At 42.0% G+C, this 16,164-nt stretch overlaps 2 protein-coding genes across 5 annotated transcripts in view; both read left to right on the forward strand.

Moving 5' to 3' along the window:
• LOC307026252 (cyclic nucleotide-gated channel beta-3-like) overlaps window positions 1-2,641 on the forward strand; it is a 91,589-nt gene extending 88,948 nt beyond the window's left edge. The window contains exons 17-19 of one of the 2 annotated variants that reach the window (XM_079661502.1): window positions 1,385-1,537; window positions 1,928-2,069; window positions 2,182-2,641. In XM_079661502.1, coding sequence (XP_079517628.1) covers window positions 1,385-1,537; window positions 1,928-2,069; window positions 2,182-2,202 — 316 coding nt within the window. In that variant the 3' untranslated portion in view covers window positions 2,203-2,641. The remainder of the gene's footprint in view (window positions 1-1,384; window positions 1,538-1,927; window positions 2,070-2,181) is intronic. The other variant, XM_079661501.1, reaches the window with a different exon arrangement.
• A 121-nt stretch (window positions 2,642-2,762) lies between these two features.
• Window positions 2,763-16,094, forward strand: cngb3.1 (cyclic nucleotide gated channel subunit beta 3, tandem duplicate 1). Of its 3 annotated transcripts, XM_079661500.1 has the most exons (18): window positions 2,763-3,521; window positions 3,880-4,006; window positions 5,533-5,668; window positions 8,198-8,358; window positions 11,301-11,600; window positions 11,673-11,881; window positions 11,973-12,023; window positions 12,536-12,622; window positions 13,740-13,804; window positions 14,122-14,244; window positions 14,340-14,481; window positions 14,586-14,745; window positions 14,869-14,966; window positions 15,051-15,134; window positions 15,217-15,335; window positions 15,410-15,562; window positions 15,703-15,844; window positions 15,956-16,094. In XM_079661500.1, exons 1-18 carry the CDS (start codon window positions 3,429-3,431, stop codon window positions 15,959-15,961), a joined length of 2,256 nt encoding a protein of 751 aa, XP_079517626.1. In that variant the 5' UTR covers window positions 2,763-3,428; the 3' UTR covers window positions 15,962-16,094. The 3 variants fall into 3 exon arrangements, with proteins under 3 accessions (XP_079517626.1, XP_079517624.1, XP_079517625.1); XM_079661498.1 differs by having other exon boundaries at window positions 14,869-15,134; XM_079661499.1 differs by having other exon boundaries at window positions 5,569-5,668; window positions 14,869-15,134.
• The last annotated feature ends 70 nt before the right edge of the window (window positions 16,095-16,164 follow it).

Genomic DNA, 16,164 nt, shown 5'->3' on the forward strand with positions numbered 1-16,164 from the left:
CTGATACTTGCGCATTAGTTTCTGTTATGGATCAGTATCAACAGTCCTGCCAGTAATGTTACTATATTATCAATGCTACGTTAGTTATAGCCTGATATATGATAGCTAACTTCACAATGTTGTGATGTGACGTTAGCTAACATTCTGTAGCTAACGCCGGTCACTCACCAAGACAGCTGCCCAGTTCTCCACTGGTTCTCCTCACACCACAGCTCAATTTCTCTCCGATGGCCGTTATTTCTTCTAATCCTTGGCTGCTCCTGGTCTCTTGGACGCCTAGCAGGCTCATAATTATAAGGTTGTGGTCCGTCATATGCATTTGAATATTCATGTTCAACTTCTTCTGTGTCTTCTGTGTCGAAACTAGCATTTGGATCCATGTTTATTAATACGTTACACCGGCCGCTCTCCCCCTTGTGTCCCCCATGTTACGTCACACGAGGGAGGTCACGTGCCGAGGCTTTTTTATGCGGAAGTGAACATTTCTTACAAAAACGACGCCAGATGTCACTGTAGTGTATATTTCTGTATATTTTTTTGAAAATCTAGTGTATTCATCATTTTCCTACACATTTATTCACAGGTGTCTTTAACCTGGAAGTTGTTCTTTAAGAACATGTCGGCCAGGGGTGTAGTGTTTTGTTTAAGCACCGGATTGGCAAAACAGGAGAGTCTGTAAACCAGTCTGCCTTGATCTATGAATTCATGTCCGGGACTCTCACAGTATCTGCTGCCCGCAGCTGTTTTAAAGAAGGAAAACCTCCTTCACTTCATGAAATGGCTGCAGCATCAGGAAGCAGCGGGACGTGTAACTCCGCCTGTGAGAAGAGGAGCACCAGCGCGCAGAGAGCTGTGCCTTTTTACGCACCGCCTTCACTGTGTTTAACTTTCAGAACAGCTTAAGAGTGACTGCAGGCTGCTATGTGTTAACCACACACACACACACACACACACACACACACACACACACACACACACACACACACACACACACACACACACACACACACACACACACACACACACACACACACACACACACACACACACACACTGAATAACGTCATTTTTTTGGTTCTCCGTTTTTCCGAGAAACACCGGTTCTTTTTCTTTTTTCAAACGTTGTTAATATGTTTTGGATGCATATTGTTCTATTATTTGTTCAGGCTGTTACATACAATTAGTCTCTGTTGCTACCGGCTGGTGAGTAAATATTAAAATCAGTTAAAATTGACAACCGGTTCTCGATTTATTTTAAATGTATCTGCCGGTCCTTGGCACAATAAAGGTTGGGAACCCCTGATCTAGATGATAATAGAGTCAAATCCACAGACAAAGAATACAGTCCGGGAAATGTCATCCTTAAAATGTTGTTCTTTCTCAGTCTGTTGCAGTCTTCCAAAGATGGAGGGAACAGGCGGACAGCTAATGTCAAAGCGTATGGTTTTGCTAACCTCTTCGTCCTGGAGAAGAAAGACCTGTTTGACATCCTGGTCCACTACCCAGAGTCTCAGAAAGTGTTGGCCAGGAAGGGAAAGTAAGTCAGACACTCAGGACACACCACTACTACAACATCTTACTCTTTCCCAGAGCCACTGCACACATTCCTGCAATGATGTTTTTAAATGATAAACCAATAACACGTTTGCTCAAGTACAGAGCTATTGCTGAAAGAAATGTTATCACCAAATGTTGATATTAGCTGTATATAATCCTAGTATGAAAAGTGTATACTAGGCAGCTCACATTTCAGCAACAAAGACCTTTTTCCTTTCCCTTAAACATTTGATCTCTCTTTAGAACCGTTACATTGCAGCAAACTTAGGCATCGGACTCAGAAATACTCAATTTGTTACCTGAGTAGCAGCTGCTTTGTAGCTAGCACCAGAGCACTTTGTTCAGCCAGCTTCTCCGTGTCTGTGTGTAGGAAACTGATGAAGGCGAAGGGTCCCGCAGCAGCTAAAGCAGATGACGACAAGAAGAAGGGGCTCGCACTGTTCGGAATCAAACCCCCCACACCCAAACTGCTGCGAGCCTTCGGCGGAAAGAACATGCTTGAAAGAATGAAGGTAACAGCACTTACACTTCTCTCTATATGTGCTCATTAAAACTTAATTGCAGTAATGCTGACATATGTTTTGTATTCGTCCCCCCCCCCCCCCCTCACCCCCACCCCACCAGGCTGTTTCTGCAAACCAATAAGGATTGTTGAGAGCTTTTTATTTACAACTCCTTTTTGGGAGTGAATGTACAGTTTACTTTTGTACTGATTGTGTATTTTGTGTCATTTTAAGATATGTTTTTTTTTTTATTACAAACATTTGGTTTGATATGCTCAGACAACTCAACAGAACCTCCCTATCTAAGACAACAAGACATACAACAATGTTACCAAAATATTTGATGAGATGTGCAATATCTGTGTGTGAAAACTACCGCCCTTAGTGGATACTGCTTGTTGTATATGTATATATTTATCCACCTTGATTTGTTTGTCTGCTTTTCTCTGCTATATTATTTTGAGCTTGCCAATGCACAGTCGTTGTAAAAGCCTTACAGAGATGATCAAAACAATTTGTTCAATAATGTTCACAACACAATATCTAATTGATTGGATCTGTCAATATCTGCTTAAATGAATAAATACTGACTTCATTTCAGTTGATAACAAAATAATGTGCTATTTGTTTGCTTGTGTGTATCTGTGTGTTAACTGTGTGTGTGTACAGTAGAAGTTAGAGTTCGGACAGAGAGAGATAAAGATAATCCTGTTAGCCAGAGAGCGACATGGTGAGAGTTAATTCACTAAATGCTGTCTGAGTTTCTGAACTCTGCTTACAGAGTGGTCAGAAATAACCTCAGCAGTCTTAATTGTAAACCAGACACTTGTGAGTTACTACCAATGAATCCATGTATTATCCCATTATGAAATATATTGTAAAATTAACTCGGTTCTATGTGAAATGCAGAGTCCAATTTGAGTTGTTTTTATTTATAAAGAAAAAAAGGTAATGGCACATTTAGTAAGCAGTTTGTTCTTACCAAAAAGTGTCCGATCTGGCTTTCTCCAACAAAGACAACTCCTTTGGATGGTCTCTGCACTCGAGGCTCGGCAACAACACCGTTGGGCTGTTCGACTCTAAGAAAGGGTAACCATGCTAAATGGAGTAGCACTCAGCTTTTAGAGTCACTGACAGTCTGGCAGTGAGGTGGCGGTGATGGCTGACTCTGCGTTGACCCCTGGAAAAAGGGGAGTGACCTGAGGGAATTAATGCCTGTAAGAAATTCAATTGCCTCAGTCTGTTTTTGGATGTAAGACGAAGAGTGCACAGCATCCTGAGAGTTTTCAGAGGAATCGGAAATCAAATAGAAATCGCCTTCAGGAGCAGTGGATGGGCTGGTGGCTGTAGCCCACTCCGAGACCCCGCATGTTCAGGAAGTTGAAGAGCCTGATTGGGGCTCCTGAACCACCCCCTGCCCAAGCTCCGACCCCACCATCATCCCCAGCTCCAGCAGCTAAGGTAAGGCCTTTTTCCTAATCTTCAATATAAATTCAGAAATGACATATTTTAGTTTAATTAGGAAATTAAACGTTACCTACTGTACCTGCTTGTTTATCCGATTTCCTAGAATGCTACTCAGATCAGTGAAAGCCTCTGAAACAGCTTGGCACTGATAAACAGCATGGGTGGATTTACTCTTGCTTTCTCAGTAGGCAAGGCAAGGCTATATGTGATCCTGAATCTGAGGAAAGGGATATTAGTACTGAGGAATAATTAACGTTATGTGTGCACAGCCTTATCATTAGGAAATGAGTCCTATTTGTCTCAAGACAATTTCCCACATTTTTCTGCAGTTACTAGCATTGTTTCTTTACAGGAAGAAAAGCCGCCTGAAAAGAGGGATGAGAAAGAGGAGCCAAAACAAGACGAGGAGAAGAAAGAGGAAGAAAAGAAAGAAGAAGAGAAGAAAGGGGAGGAGAAAAGGGAAGAAGAGCCAAAACCAGGTGAGCTATGATTTTAATTTAGAGCACAACATAACCATGTACAGACCGGTAGTCTAGGTCAGGGGTTCCCAACCTTTTTTCCCAAGAGGCCCCCCAAATGACTCCTGTTGGAAATGTTTTATATTATATATAGAATTATATATTTCTGTCTTTGTATGCCTTTATTAGCTACTAACTTGAATCTTTATTCAAATTAATTAATCAATTATTTTTTATATTTTATTGTAATGTAGAGACAAGGCTCTTAGCGACAATCATGTATTGCGTTACAATTATATGTAAAAAATAAAGCAAAAAAAACAAAAAACAGTCTAAATATGATATTTGGCCTCAAATCATCTGAGGCCCCCAGGTTGGGAACCACTGGTCTAGGTGATTACTGTTACATACACACTGTAAATATTGCAGTTGATTGATAGATGTTAGAATAGTAGTAACATGTCTCACTTAGTTGTTTTGAAATAATAACAATATCCTCCTGCAGACTGCAGTATGAACTTTAAAGCAGCTGCTTTTGGCCATCTTCCTCATGCACTTGCAATTGATGATGAATTGCACTTTTCTGTTATCAGAAAATTGGGGTTTTCCTGACCTTTGTGCTGACCCCCACCCATAGACCCATTGGCCCATTGGCCTTGGATTGACCAGACTAATACATTTCTAATGTTAAATAAATGAAAACCATTCACAGTTAAGAATTATATGAATGATTAATGCTGTAAATTACCTTTAATATGTCTAACTATATTTAAAATGTGTTACCTTTTTATAGAAGTGATTATAATTTTATGCCAATATTTTTCTATGGTAAAGTTTCGTTTAGCACTTTTGTTTTGGTAGTAATAAGATCGGGACTCTTATTTTGAAGCAACTTTTACCGGAAGTGAATGGACAACGTAGCAGAATGTACATAATATTTCGCCTCCCAAGACTTTAAACATTTTCTCTTTGCTTTTCGTTCGGGTTTACCTTGCGCTTTATCAGTTGAATCACTTTGAACATTCGTTTGAGAAGTTTGACGGGTTGGCTGAACTTTTTACCCCACAGTCAAAAAACTTAAATTGCTTCGCCATTTTTTGCAAAACAAACACACGGCGCACCGCGCACGCGAGTAAACATGCATTGCTTTCTGGCTCCGTAATCACACCAATGCACGTGCAACTTAAGTATCAGGTCCCGACTGGTCACAACAATAATTAAATATCACTCTTAATACAACAAATAATTAACATTCATCTATTTTTGGGATACACATTTAGCTGTTTGCTGCCCTTATTTCTTTATGTTAAAAACTGGTTGCCACTGATGGCAAACAAAGGCCAAGAAATAGTTGACATTTTTTCAGAATGGTTGCCAATGGCAACCTGGCAACCGTTACTGTCGAGCCCTGCTTACATATTTCCAAGTGTTTTTTGTTTTTTACAGATTTAAAATACCCAAGAAGTCAAAGGAGTGTTATATGGGGGAAATGTAGCGGGAATGGTCACCCACTGTTGATGTGCTTTTGTCAAAATGTCCTGCTCCAGCTCCTGCTCCAGCTCCAGCTCCTGCTCCAGCTCCAGCTCCTGCTCCAGCTCCAGCTCCAGCTCCTGCTCCAGCTCCAGCTCCTGCTCCAGCTCCAGCTCCAGCTCCAGCTCCTGCCAATCCAGAGGGGGTCGAGGGGTAAGAGCGCACCATATACTGCCCCCTGTGACCCTCCAGAGGACACGGGGGAACAGATGACGAATTGACAAATCAATGTTGACATTTCAGGCTTTCAAAAGTGACTTTAGGCTGAACAATACATCACTTATCATTTAGTCATAATCCCACATTTAGAAAAGATAGAGAAGAAAAATATAATTTTAATTATTTAGTTGGACATTTAGTTGGACATTTTAAAAGACCCTTTAAGAACTGACATTTGTATTATTTAAAGTGCTTTACAAAATGACACATCACAAGTTCAAAACAAACAACAGGAAATTCCCCTCAGATGATTTCTTAAGAACTTTAAAAGGTACATGCAGCAAATTAAACATGTGATCAGGTTAATAAACACAAGGAGGTCAAATGTATGATTATTAAAATAAAATAAAATAAATAATGGTTTCTCTCTGACAGATAAGACACAAGACAACCGAGTCGATGCAACACTATAAAATATAAAACCCCATAAAACAAAGTGAACTTATACAGTGGGGCAAAAAAGTATTTAGTCAGCCACCAATTGTGCAAGTTCTCCCACTTAAAAGATGAGAGGCCTGTAATTTTCATCTTAGGTATACCTCAACTATGAGAGACAGAATGAGAAAAAAAATCCAGAAAATCACATTGTCTGATTTTTAAAGAATTTATTTGCAAATGATGGTGGAAAATAAGTATTTGGTCACCTACAAACAAACAAGATTTCTGGCTCTCACAGACCTGTAACTTCTTCTTTAAGAGCCTCCTCTGTCCTCAAATTGTTAACTGTATTAATGGCACCTGTTTGAACTGGTTATCAGTATAAAAGACACCTGTCCACAACCTCAAACAGTCACACTCCAAACTCCACTATGGCCAAGACCAAAGAGCTGTCAAAGGACACCAGAAACAACATTGTAGACCTGCACCAGGCTGGGGAGACTGAATCTGTAATAGGTAAGCAGCTTGGTGTGAAGAAATCAACTGTGGGAGCAATTATTAGAAAATGGAAGACATACAAGACCACTGATAATCTCCCTCGATCTGGGGCTCCACGCAAGATCTCACCCCGTGGGGTCAAAATGATCACAAGAACGGTGAGCAAAGATCCCAGAACCACACGGGGGGACCTAGTCAATGACCTGCAGAGAGCTGGGACCAAAGTAACAAAGGCTACCATCAGTAACACACTACGCCGCCAGGGACTCAAATCCTGCAGTGCCAGACGTGTCCCCCTGCTTAAGCCAGTACATGTCCAGGCGCGTCTGAAGTTTGCTAGAGAGCATTTAGATGATCCAGAAGAGGATTGGGAGAATGTCATATGGTCAGATGAAACCAAAATAGAACTTTTTGGTAAAAACTCAACTAGACGTGTTTGGAGGGGAAAGAATGCTGAGTTGCATCCAAAGAACACCTACTGTGAAACATGGGGGGGGAAACATCATGCTTTGGGGCTGTTTTTCTGCAAAGGGACCAGGACGACTGATCCGTGTAAAGGAAAGAATGAATGGGGCCATGTATCGTGAGATTTTGAGTGACAACCTCCTTCCATCAGCAAGGGCATTGAAGATGAGACGTGGCTGGGTCTTTCATGGAGGAATGGGCCAAAATACCAGCAACGGTGTGTGAAAACCTTGTGAAGACTTACAGAAAACGTTTGACCTCTGTCATTGCCAACAAAGGGTATATAACAAAGTATTGAGATGAACTTTTGTTATTGACCAAATACTTATTTTCCATCATAATTTGCAAATAAATTCTTTAAAAATCAGACGATGTGATTTTCTGGATTTTTTTTAAAATCTCATTCTGTCTCTCATAGTTGAAGTATACCTAGGATGAAAATTACAGGCCTCTCATCTTTTTAAGTGGGAGAACTTACACAATTGGTGGCAGACTAAATACTTTTTTCCCCACTGTAGGTAGTGGTACAACAGAAAGAAAAAGATTAAAAGACCTATATAATAAACAATATAAAGGTAGGTAAATAATAAAGACTAAAAGAACATTTAAAGTGGGGGGTTGCTAATAGCTACTAAATGGTTAATAGCTATTAGTGGTCTATTTCAGGAACTCCACTTGCCTAGAGTTAGGATTAGGTTTCCAGGTATCAGAGTATCAGCTTCAACACGTTCAGTTCACAATAGGAGCTGTGACTGCTAACAAGAATATATATGTTACAATGCATTATCATACAAATGTAAATCATAACTGTTGCAAGAATCAGTCATCAAAATCTAGATGTATTTATTTGTTTACTCTCCTACATGTGCAAATGGCAGTTTTTTCCTGAGAGGTTGCATGGTCCATTGTTTGGTGTTTCCTCACATTAAGCAGAGTGGAAAGTGACAGCAGCCATCATCACACTGCAGCTCCTAAAGCAGGACAAGTAGGAAAGCAGATTAGGAAATGAGTTTCATTTCTGACTCAACGCTCAGAGGAAGCATTCTGCCCCCTCCTCTCTGATTAAATGTCACCTTTTCTATTCTTTAATTCACCTTTCTTTCTGCTCTTGCCCCCTCCCAGTGAAGAGGCCTCCCCTCCTCCTCCTCCCCCCGTCGTCTACTTCCGCTACACCGATGACACGCTCAGAGATACAATCAAGAGGTTAAGAGAGTGCAGAGAGGTGCTCAAACAGAAAGCCATAGACCCTTATGCCACTTCTCCAGAAATCACCCCTCCTGTCAGTAAGTATGGACATAAAAAACAACCACGCAGGCAGAAAACATTATTTTGTATCTAAATTCAACTTTATTTACAGTGAAAGGTATTCATACCCCTTCACTTTTTTTACGTGTTGTTATGTTACAGCCTTATTTCAAAATGGATTAAATTCATTTTGTTTCTCAATATTCCACACATAATACCCCATAATGACAAAGTGAAAATGTTTTTATGTACATAAGTATTCATTTCACACCCTTTGCTATGACACTGAAAATTGAGCTCAAGTGCATCCCGTTTCCACTGATCATCCTTGAAATGTTTCTATAACTTGACTGGAGTCCACCTGTGGTAAATTAAATAGATTGGACATGACTTGGAGAGGAACACACCTGTCTATATGAGGTCCCACAGTTGACCGTGCATATCAGAGCACAAACCATGTCATGAGGTCCAAGGAATTGACTGTAGACCTCAGAGACAGGATTGTATCAAGGCACAGATCTGGGGAAGGGTACAAAAAAAATGTCTGCAGCATTGAAGGTCCCAACGAGCACAGTGGTCTCCATCATTTGCATGAAGATGTTTGAAACCTCCACGGCTCTTCCTAGAGCTTGCTGCCCAAACCAAAGTGAGCATTGGGGGAGAAGGGCCTTACGGCTCGTCTACACTACAGGCATCAAAAAATCTTGAAGCTGTGCGTGTCTGAAGCTTGGCGATATTTTGCGAGCAACGCGACCAACAACCAATCACATGAATCTCCCGCCCCCGACATACAAAGCAATAGCAATGTTAAAACGAAGTAAACTGGATATAAACTCTCCAAACAGGCGAAAAACCTACCAGTTTCACCCACTGTCTCTGCCACCTCCCTCCATGCCTGGTTCCTCCGGTTTGTATCCCGGTAAATAGTTCTGGTCGTAAAGAACCGGGTGATTTGCTACCGTAATATCTCGTTTGGAATATGAGGAAATGAACTGCGGTCTGGCTCTCCCAGCTTGCACGCGGTTTGATTGGCTGCGCTTGCACTGGCGGGATTTGCATAAACGGGATTTGATTGGCTGATGCTAAGCATCGAGCCTCAAAAGTTGAACATTGTTCTACTTTTGATGCCGATAGATGCTCGTGATGCTTGCAAAGCCATGCCATGCTCCCCACAATGCAGTTCGGCGAAGATTAAAAATCTTCTACGTCACCCCATTCAAGTGAATGGGCGAAGCGTTGAAAGCATTTTTCGATGCCTGTAGTGTAGACGGGCCGTTAGTCAGAGAGGTGACCAAGAACTTGATGGTCACTCTGACAGTGCTCCAGTGTCCCTCTGTGGAGATGGGAGAACCTTCTAGAAGGACAACCATCTGTGCAGCACTCCACCAATCAGGCCTTTATGGTAGAGTGGCCAGAAGGAAGCCACTCCTCAGCAAAAGGCACATGAAAGCCCACATGGAGCACCTAGAGGACTCTCAGACCATGAGAAAAACAAATTGTCTGGTCTGATGAAACCAACATTGATCTCTTTGGCCTGAATGCCAAGCATCATGTCTGAAGGAAATCAGACCTGGCCAACACCATCCCTACAGTGAAGCATGGCGGTGGCAGCTTCATGCTGTGGGGATGTTTTTCAGCAGCAGGAACTTGCAGACTAGTCAGGATCCAGGGAAAGATGAATGCATCAATGTACAGAGAGATCCTTGATGAAAACCTGCTCCAGAGCACTCTGGACCTCAGACTGGGGAGAAGGTTCAACTTTCAACAGGACAACGACCCTAACCACACAGCCACGATAACAAAGGAGTGGCTTCGGGACAAGTCTTTGAATGTCCTTGAGTGCCTCAGCCAGAGCCCAGACTTGAACCGGATTGAATATCTCTGGAGAGATCTGAAAATGGCTGTGCACCGACGCTCCCCATCCAAGCTGATGGAGCCTGAGACGATCCGCAAAGAAGAATGGGGGAAACTGCCCAAAGAAAGGTGTGCCAAGCATGTAGCATCATACTCAAGAAGACTTGAGGCTGTAATTGTTGCCAAAGGTGCTTCAACAACGTATTGAGTAAAGGGTGTGAATACTTATGTGATATTTGAGTTTTTTATTTTTAATTGATTTGCAAAAATTATTTTAAAACTTTTTTAACTTTGTCATTATGGGGTATTGTGTCTAGAATGTTGAGAAAACAAATGAATTTAATCCATTTTGAAATATGGCTGTAACATAACAAAATGTGGAAGAAGTGAAGGGGTATGAATACTTTCCGAATGCACTGTATATAGTGTAAGGGAAACTTCTGCAACAATGGAGAGTCAGGACTCAGAGAGACACGAGGAGAGTTGGAGCTTTGATTTCAAACAATGATGTTTATTACAAGTCAACGGCCGGAGAATTCACATCACAAGTCACAGCAGCAAAAGGTTCTGACTGCACGGGTGGGTTGTCATGTCAATTCTGCCCAGCCTATCTCTCGATGGACCTTTTAACTAGTTTACAGAGAGTCAAATCCACATATTGGGGATGGGCGTACACATCTGCAGACACAGGAGATGTCTCTCACATCTGTGTAGCTTAGAAAGCCAGCGTTCTCAGTCGTAACCCCCCCCCCCCTGTGCCCACCAGGTCAGGCCATAAAACCTAGTATCAACATACGACTGCATTAACACATTCCTTACGGGAGATTAGAAGCAGGGATGGTCGTAAATGTCAACACACAGACTACGGTTAAATATCTTAGGAGTAAGGAAGAATTTTTCTTTGACACTTAGGAGTAAGACAGAAATATTCCCTTACATATAGCACACTACAGAATAGACCCACTCATGTCCACAAGTATACATATAACATCAACAGATCAACCCTTATACACATACGTTAAAAACTGTGCCATGGTAAGAAGCGAGAACCTGATTGGCTACTTTCTACGTATGTCTGATGTAATGTAGTTATTCAATTGTGAATATCTTAACTTTGCCTGTTCAGCACCTATTCTGAAGAAGGAGGACTACATCAGATTGAAGGAAGAGGAGCGAATAGCAAAGGAGGAAGCAGATAAAAAGAAGGCAGAAGAAGCAGCCAAAAAGGCAGAGGAGAAGAAGAAGAAGGACGAGGAGAAAAGGCTGGAGAACGAGCAGAAGGCGGAGGAGGAGCGGCTGGCGAAGGAGGCCGCGAAGAAGGCAAAGATCCTCCCAGAAATCAACTTCTCCTTCTTGGACGCCCTCTTCAGCCCCATAGAGACCCGGATGGATGACATCCTGGGAAACACCATCGACCCTTTCACAGGTAGGTGAGGGGCCCACAGGGGACAGGAGGATGAGACTAAATGAACCATAAAATGTGTCTGTCTCTCCCAAGATCGGCGGTACATTGCCTGGTTAGCCGTGGTAGCCGTGGCGATCAACTACAACTTTTGGTTTTGCACCGCCCGGATGGCCTTCCCTTACCACAACGACACCATTAACTTCTTCTGGATACTGTTGGACATTCTGAGTGACGTAGTGAATGTGATCGACATCATAATATGGCAGCCACGACTGCAGTTCGTCAAAGCCGGGGACATTATAGTGAGTCCAGAGGCATTATGAACCATCACTATTTGTGATGGTTATATTGAAGTGTTTTATCTGAACTGAAATACTGTGTGCTCCCTTGCAGAAAGACAGAAGCATGGCTAAAGTACATTATCGGAAATCATATCGATTTAAGGTGAGTCTGTAGTGGTGTGTCTGGGGATAGAAAGGATTTACTCCAGTCAATTACGAGGAATATTTTTCATTGTATTCCTCTTTATACTTCGTTTATCTGGCAGCTGACGGGTAGCTTTTTCTTTGGTTCTTACCTAATTAATCCTCTTATGACTCATCAGATGAATCTTGTGACTGGAGGGCCTCTATGTAGAAAGAGATTCAAATAGACCAGCTGCAAAAGTAAAATGCTAGTTTGATGATTAGAGATTCGATGCATCAGTATCAAAGATCTTATGTCATGTTTAATAGTAGTAGTAGTAGTAGTAAGTACCTTTAGCTGATGATACTTTATTTTACTTGAGTAGAATTTTAAAGGAGCGATCTTAACACTTCTTCCATCACTTTGTATGTCCAAGCAAGTACATTTGAATGTGAGAAAATCATGACATCCATCACAATCTACCACTCACTGTATTCTCAGAGGCACATTATCTGTTAAACTTAACCTCATATTTTCCCTCCTCTATTTAGTTGGATATCCTCAGCATCGTCCCGTTTGACCTCCTCTGCCTGCAGTTTGGATTCTCCTCAATGTACCGAATCAACCGCTTTGTCCGGGTAAGCAGCAGACACCTTTTACTAGGGCTGTCAAACGATTAAAATTTTTAATCAGATTAATCACAGCTTAAAAATTAATCACCATTCGAACTATGTCCAATATATGCCATTTCTTTATGTATATTGTTGTGGGAATGGAAAGATAAATGAAAGAAGACGGATATATCCATTTAACATACAGTATGTATGTATGTTTATTATTACATTGTTCTGTGTGTCAAAATGAAAGACAGCCCACACACCTATCAATCATCAAACCGTGGGGTCCTATTTCATTACGTGGTGATTTCTATCACCACGTAATGTTGTATCGATGTATAGAGACTACAGCAAAAGTATTCTCCGTTGGGACTTCCTGCAACAACACCACGCCGTTATCTTGATTCTGATTGGCTAGAAGACATTATCAAAGTAAATGGTAAATGGTAAATGGACTGTACTTATATAGCGCTTTATCCAGTCCCTAAGACCCCTCAAAGCGCTTTACATACTACATGTCATTCACCCATTCACACCCATTCATACAGAGCAGTGTACCTTACTCTAGGACCTAACATTCACACACATTCACACACCGTTGGCCATGCCATCAGGAGCAACTCAGGGTTAAGTATCTTGCCCAAGGATACATCGACATGTTGACTGCATGGGCTGGGATCGAACCCACAACCTTCTGGTTGAAAGACGACCACACTCCCTCACACTCCCTCACAGCCACAGTCGCCAAAGATGTTCTATTGAGAAGTCTTCGGTATTTCCAGACAAGTTGCTACTGAACTCAATCTTACTAACTGCTGTCTGTGCAATTTACTCGGCGCGAGTTGGCGGACTTTATTTTGCTAAATTTAACATAATTTTTCAAGGTGGGGCTGAGCCATTTCTTGGTATGGCTGTAGCCTACCCCAGCCATACCCTGGCGCTGCCACTGGTGGGATGTATGGGGCGGGCCATTCTGCGCATGCGTTAAATATTTTAAAGCAATTAATTCAAAAAATTAATTACAGCCGTTAACGCGATCATTTTGACAGCATTACTTTTTACTCATCACATCAATTAAGTAAAACTTGTATATTACATATTTGTCATGACCAGTCGTCTGTTTCCTTGTGTGTTGTAGATCGAGTCCTTCTTTGAGTTCAGCGATCGACTTGAGAGTGTCATGGCCAAGGCCTACATCTGGAGGTAAATCAATAGTTACTTTATTTATCCAACTCTTATGACACTGTGTGCAAACTCAAGTTATCTCCAATCAAAAAACAAGACTGTTGAAAGTTTCTAAAACATTTATCTCCGCAATGACTTGTGTGTGTCACTAAATTGTTTGCACAACAGATATCCACATAACAAAGACACATTATTTGTATTCATTCCATTACGCACCGTAGGCTCGTTATTCATTTAGTTTAAAGTTCCCAATACTTCATCTCGACAATTTGTGAGTAAAAGAATCTTTCTCTACTCAGTTCAGCTCCATCTAATCATTATTTTCTTTGTTACAGAGTGATTCGCACTACAGGTTACCTGCTCTTCGCTCTCCATCTCAACGCCTGCATTTACTACGTTGCTTCAGTAAACCAGGGTCTGGGGTCCACCACATGGGTTTATGATGGGCAGGGCAATGCGTATGTACTTCTTAAGATAACACATAGTACCAGATATAGCTGATTATAGTGCATTATCGTTCTGTTGAAATGAAGAGGGACCCGTTCTTCCACAGGTACATTCGTTGTTACTACTACGCAGTGCGCAGTCTGATCAACATCGGGGGTCTTCCAGAGCCCGTTACCGTCTTTGAGATTAGCTTTCAGATGTCCAACTTCTTCATTGGCGTCTTTGTATTCTCCAGTTTGATTGGACAGGTGTGTATGACGAGGATCTTTATTCATAATGCGATCATATTTCACTTCTTAACATTAGCTTTTGTCCTTTATCTCAAGTCTTTATTCCCTCCGTCTTCTCTCAGATGAGAGACGTGATAGGAGCAGCCACAGCAGGCGTGACGTATTTCCGGGCATCAATGGACGGCTGCGTTGACTACATGAACACCTACACCATCCCCAAGGAGGTCCAGAACAGAGTCCGGACCTGGTACAACTACACCTGGGCAGCTCAGGGCATGCTGGGTAATTTTTTGAGCCTTTAATACGAGAAATGTAGACTTAAAAACTGAAAACCAGACAATTATTAAAATGACAAAATATGTATTTGACTCGTACTGAGTTACTCTTTAAACATGTCCTCTGCAGATGAGTCGGAGCTGCTGGACAAGATGCCTATGGTGATGAGAACTGCCATCGCTGTGGACATCAACATGGCCACCTTCCAGAAGATCGCACTGTTTCAGGTCAGCAATCACCGTGTCCTGTTAGCAGCTCGGTCAGGACTGTTCCGTGAACACTCACCTGTCCCCTCATATTGTCTCTTCCAGGGCTGCGACCATCAGATGTTGGTGGACATGTTGTTGAGGCTCAAGTCTATCGTCTATCTACCCGGAGACTTTGTTGTGAAGAAAGTGAGTATTTGTGTGTGTGACGGATAAACGTTGGTGATCAAAAATGAAGCAAATATCCATAATGTCCGATCCCCTCCTGCAGGGGGACATCGGTAAAGAGATGTACATCATCAAAGGGGGGGCGGTGCAGGTGGTGGGGGGGCCGGACAACAGCATTGTGTTTGTCACCCTGAAGGCTGGCTGTGTGTTTGGAGAAATCAGGTGAGTCTGCTTTATGTAATGCAGTGTAATACTTGGCCTTGGACACATGGTTTATTACTGCCTCTGTCCCTCAGTTTACTACAGTCTGCCAAAGATGGAGGGAACAGGCGCACAGCTAACGTGAAGGCGCATGGCTTCGCTAACCTCTTCGTCCTGGAGAAGAAAGACCTGTTTGATATCCTCGTCCATTACCCAGAGTCTCAGAAAGTGTTGGCCAGGAAGGGCAGGTGAGTCTTCTTTACAGTTAGCCATAAACGCACTTGTTTTTCCCACCAAAGATGTTTGAGTAGCACCAACTTACAATACCTGTGCAAGATGAAAGTGTAAGATGCAGCCCACTAAGGATGTGTCTGTGTGTTTTGTGAAGGGCCCTGACCAAAGCCAAAGGCCCTCCAGGTCCTAAGGTTAAGGAGGACAAGATTAAAGGAGGCACTCTGTTTGGACAAAAACCGCAGACTCCCAAGATAATGAAACTCTTCGCTATGTTACGCAAAGGGACAGCGGCGAAGGTAAGTAGCATTGTTCATAGAGATAACTGGAATACTTTGGTTCATAACAAAATGCCTAAAGACAATGTGACAACTAGAAGAAGACTTTCAGCATTGTCTCTTCTCTTTCAGAAATAAGAGTGGACGAGTGATGCTGCCGTCTCTACACTCTCTAATCCCTCACCGTCATTTAGTGTAGTTCACTTTACACAGGCATCTGTAAATGCACTTTCAAATGATTCACCTTGTTAACCTTTTATAGAGTCAATGTATTCTGTGAAATATAATAGTGATACTTTACTGCAAAACGGAACATTTCTAGATCCATTACTCGCCCTGTG

The sequence above is a fragment of the Notothenia rossii genome, assembly GCF_949606895.1.
Source record: "Notothenia rossii genome assembly, chromosome: 12".
Taxonomy (NCBI): domain Eukaryota; kingdom Metazoa; phylum Chordata; class Actinopteri; order Perciformes; family Nototheniidae; genus Notothenia; species Notothenia rossii.

Bases quoted from the DNA above. Each gene is read 5' to 3' on its own strand.
- cngb3.1 (XM_079661498.1), top strand. From the start codon at position 3,429: ATGTTCAGGAAGTTGAAGAGCCTGATTGGGGCTCCTGAACCACCCCCT. The intron at 4,007-5,532 runs GTGAGCTATGAT...GTCCTGCTCCAG, and splicing joins GGAAGAAGAGCCAAAACCAG to CTCCTGCTCCAGCTCCAGCT. The intron at 14,746-14,868 runs GTAATTTTTTGA...TGTCCTCTGCAG, and splicing joins GGCAGCTCAGGGCATGCTGG to ATGAGTCGGAGCTGCTGGAC.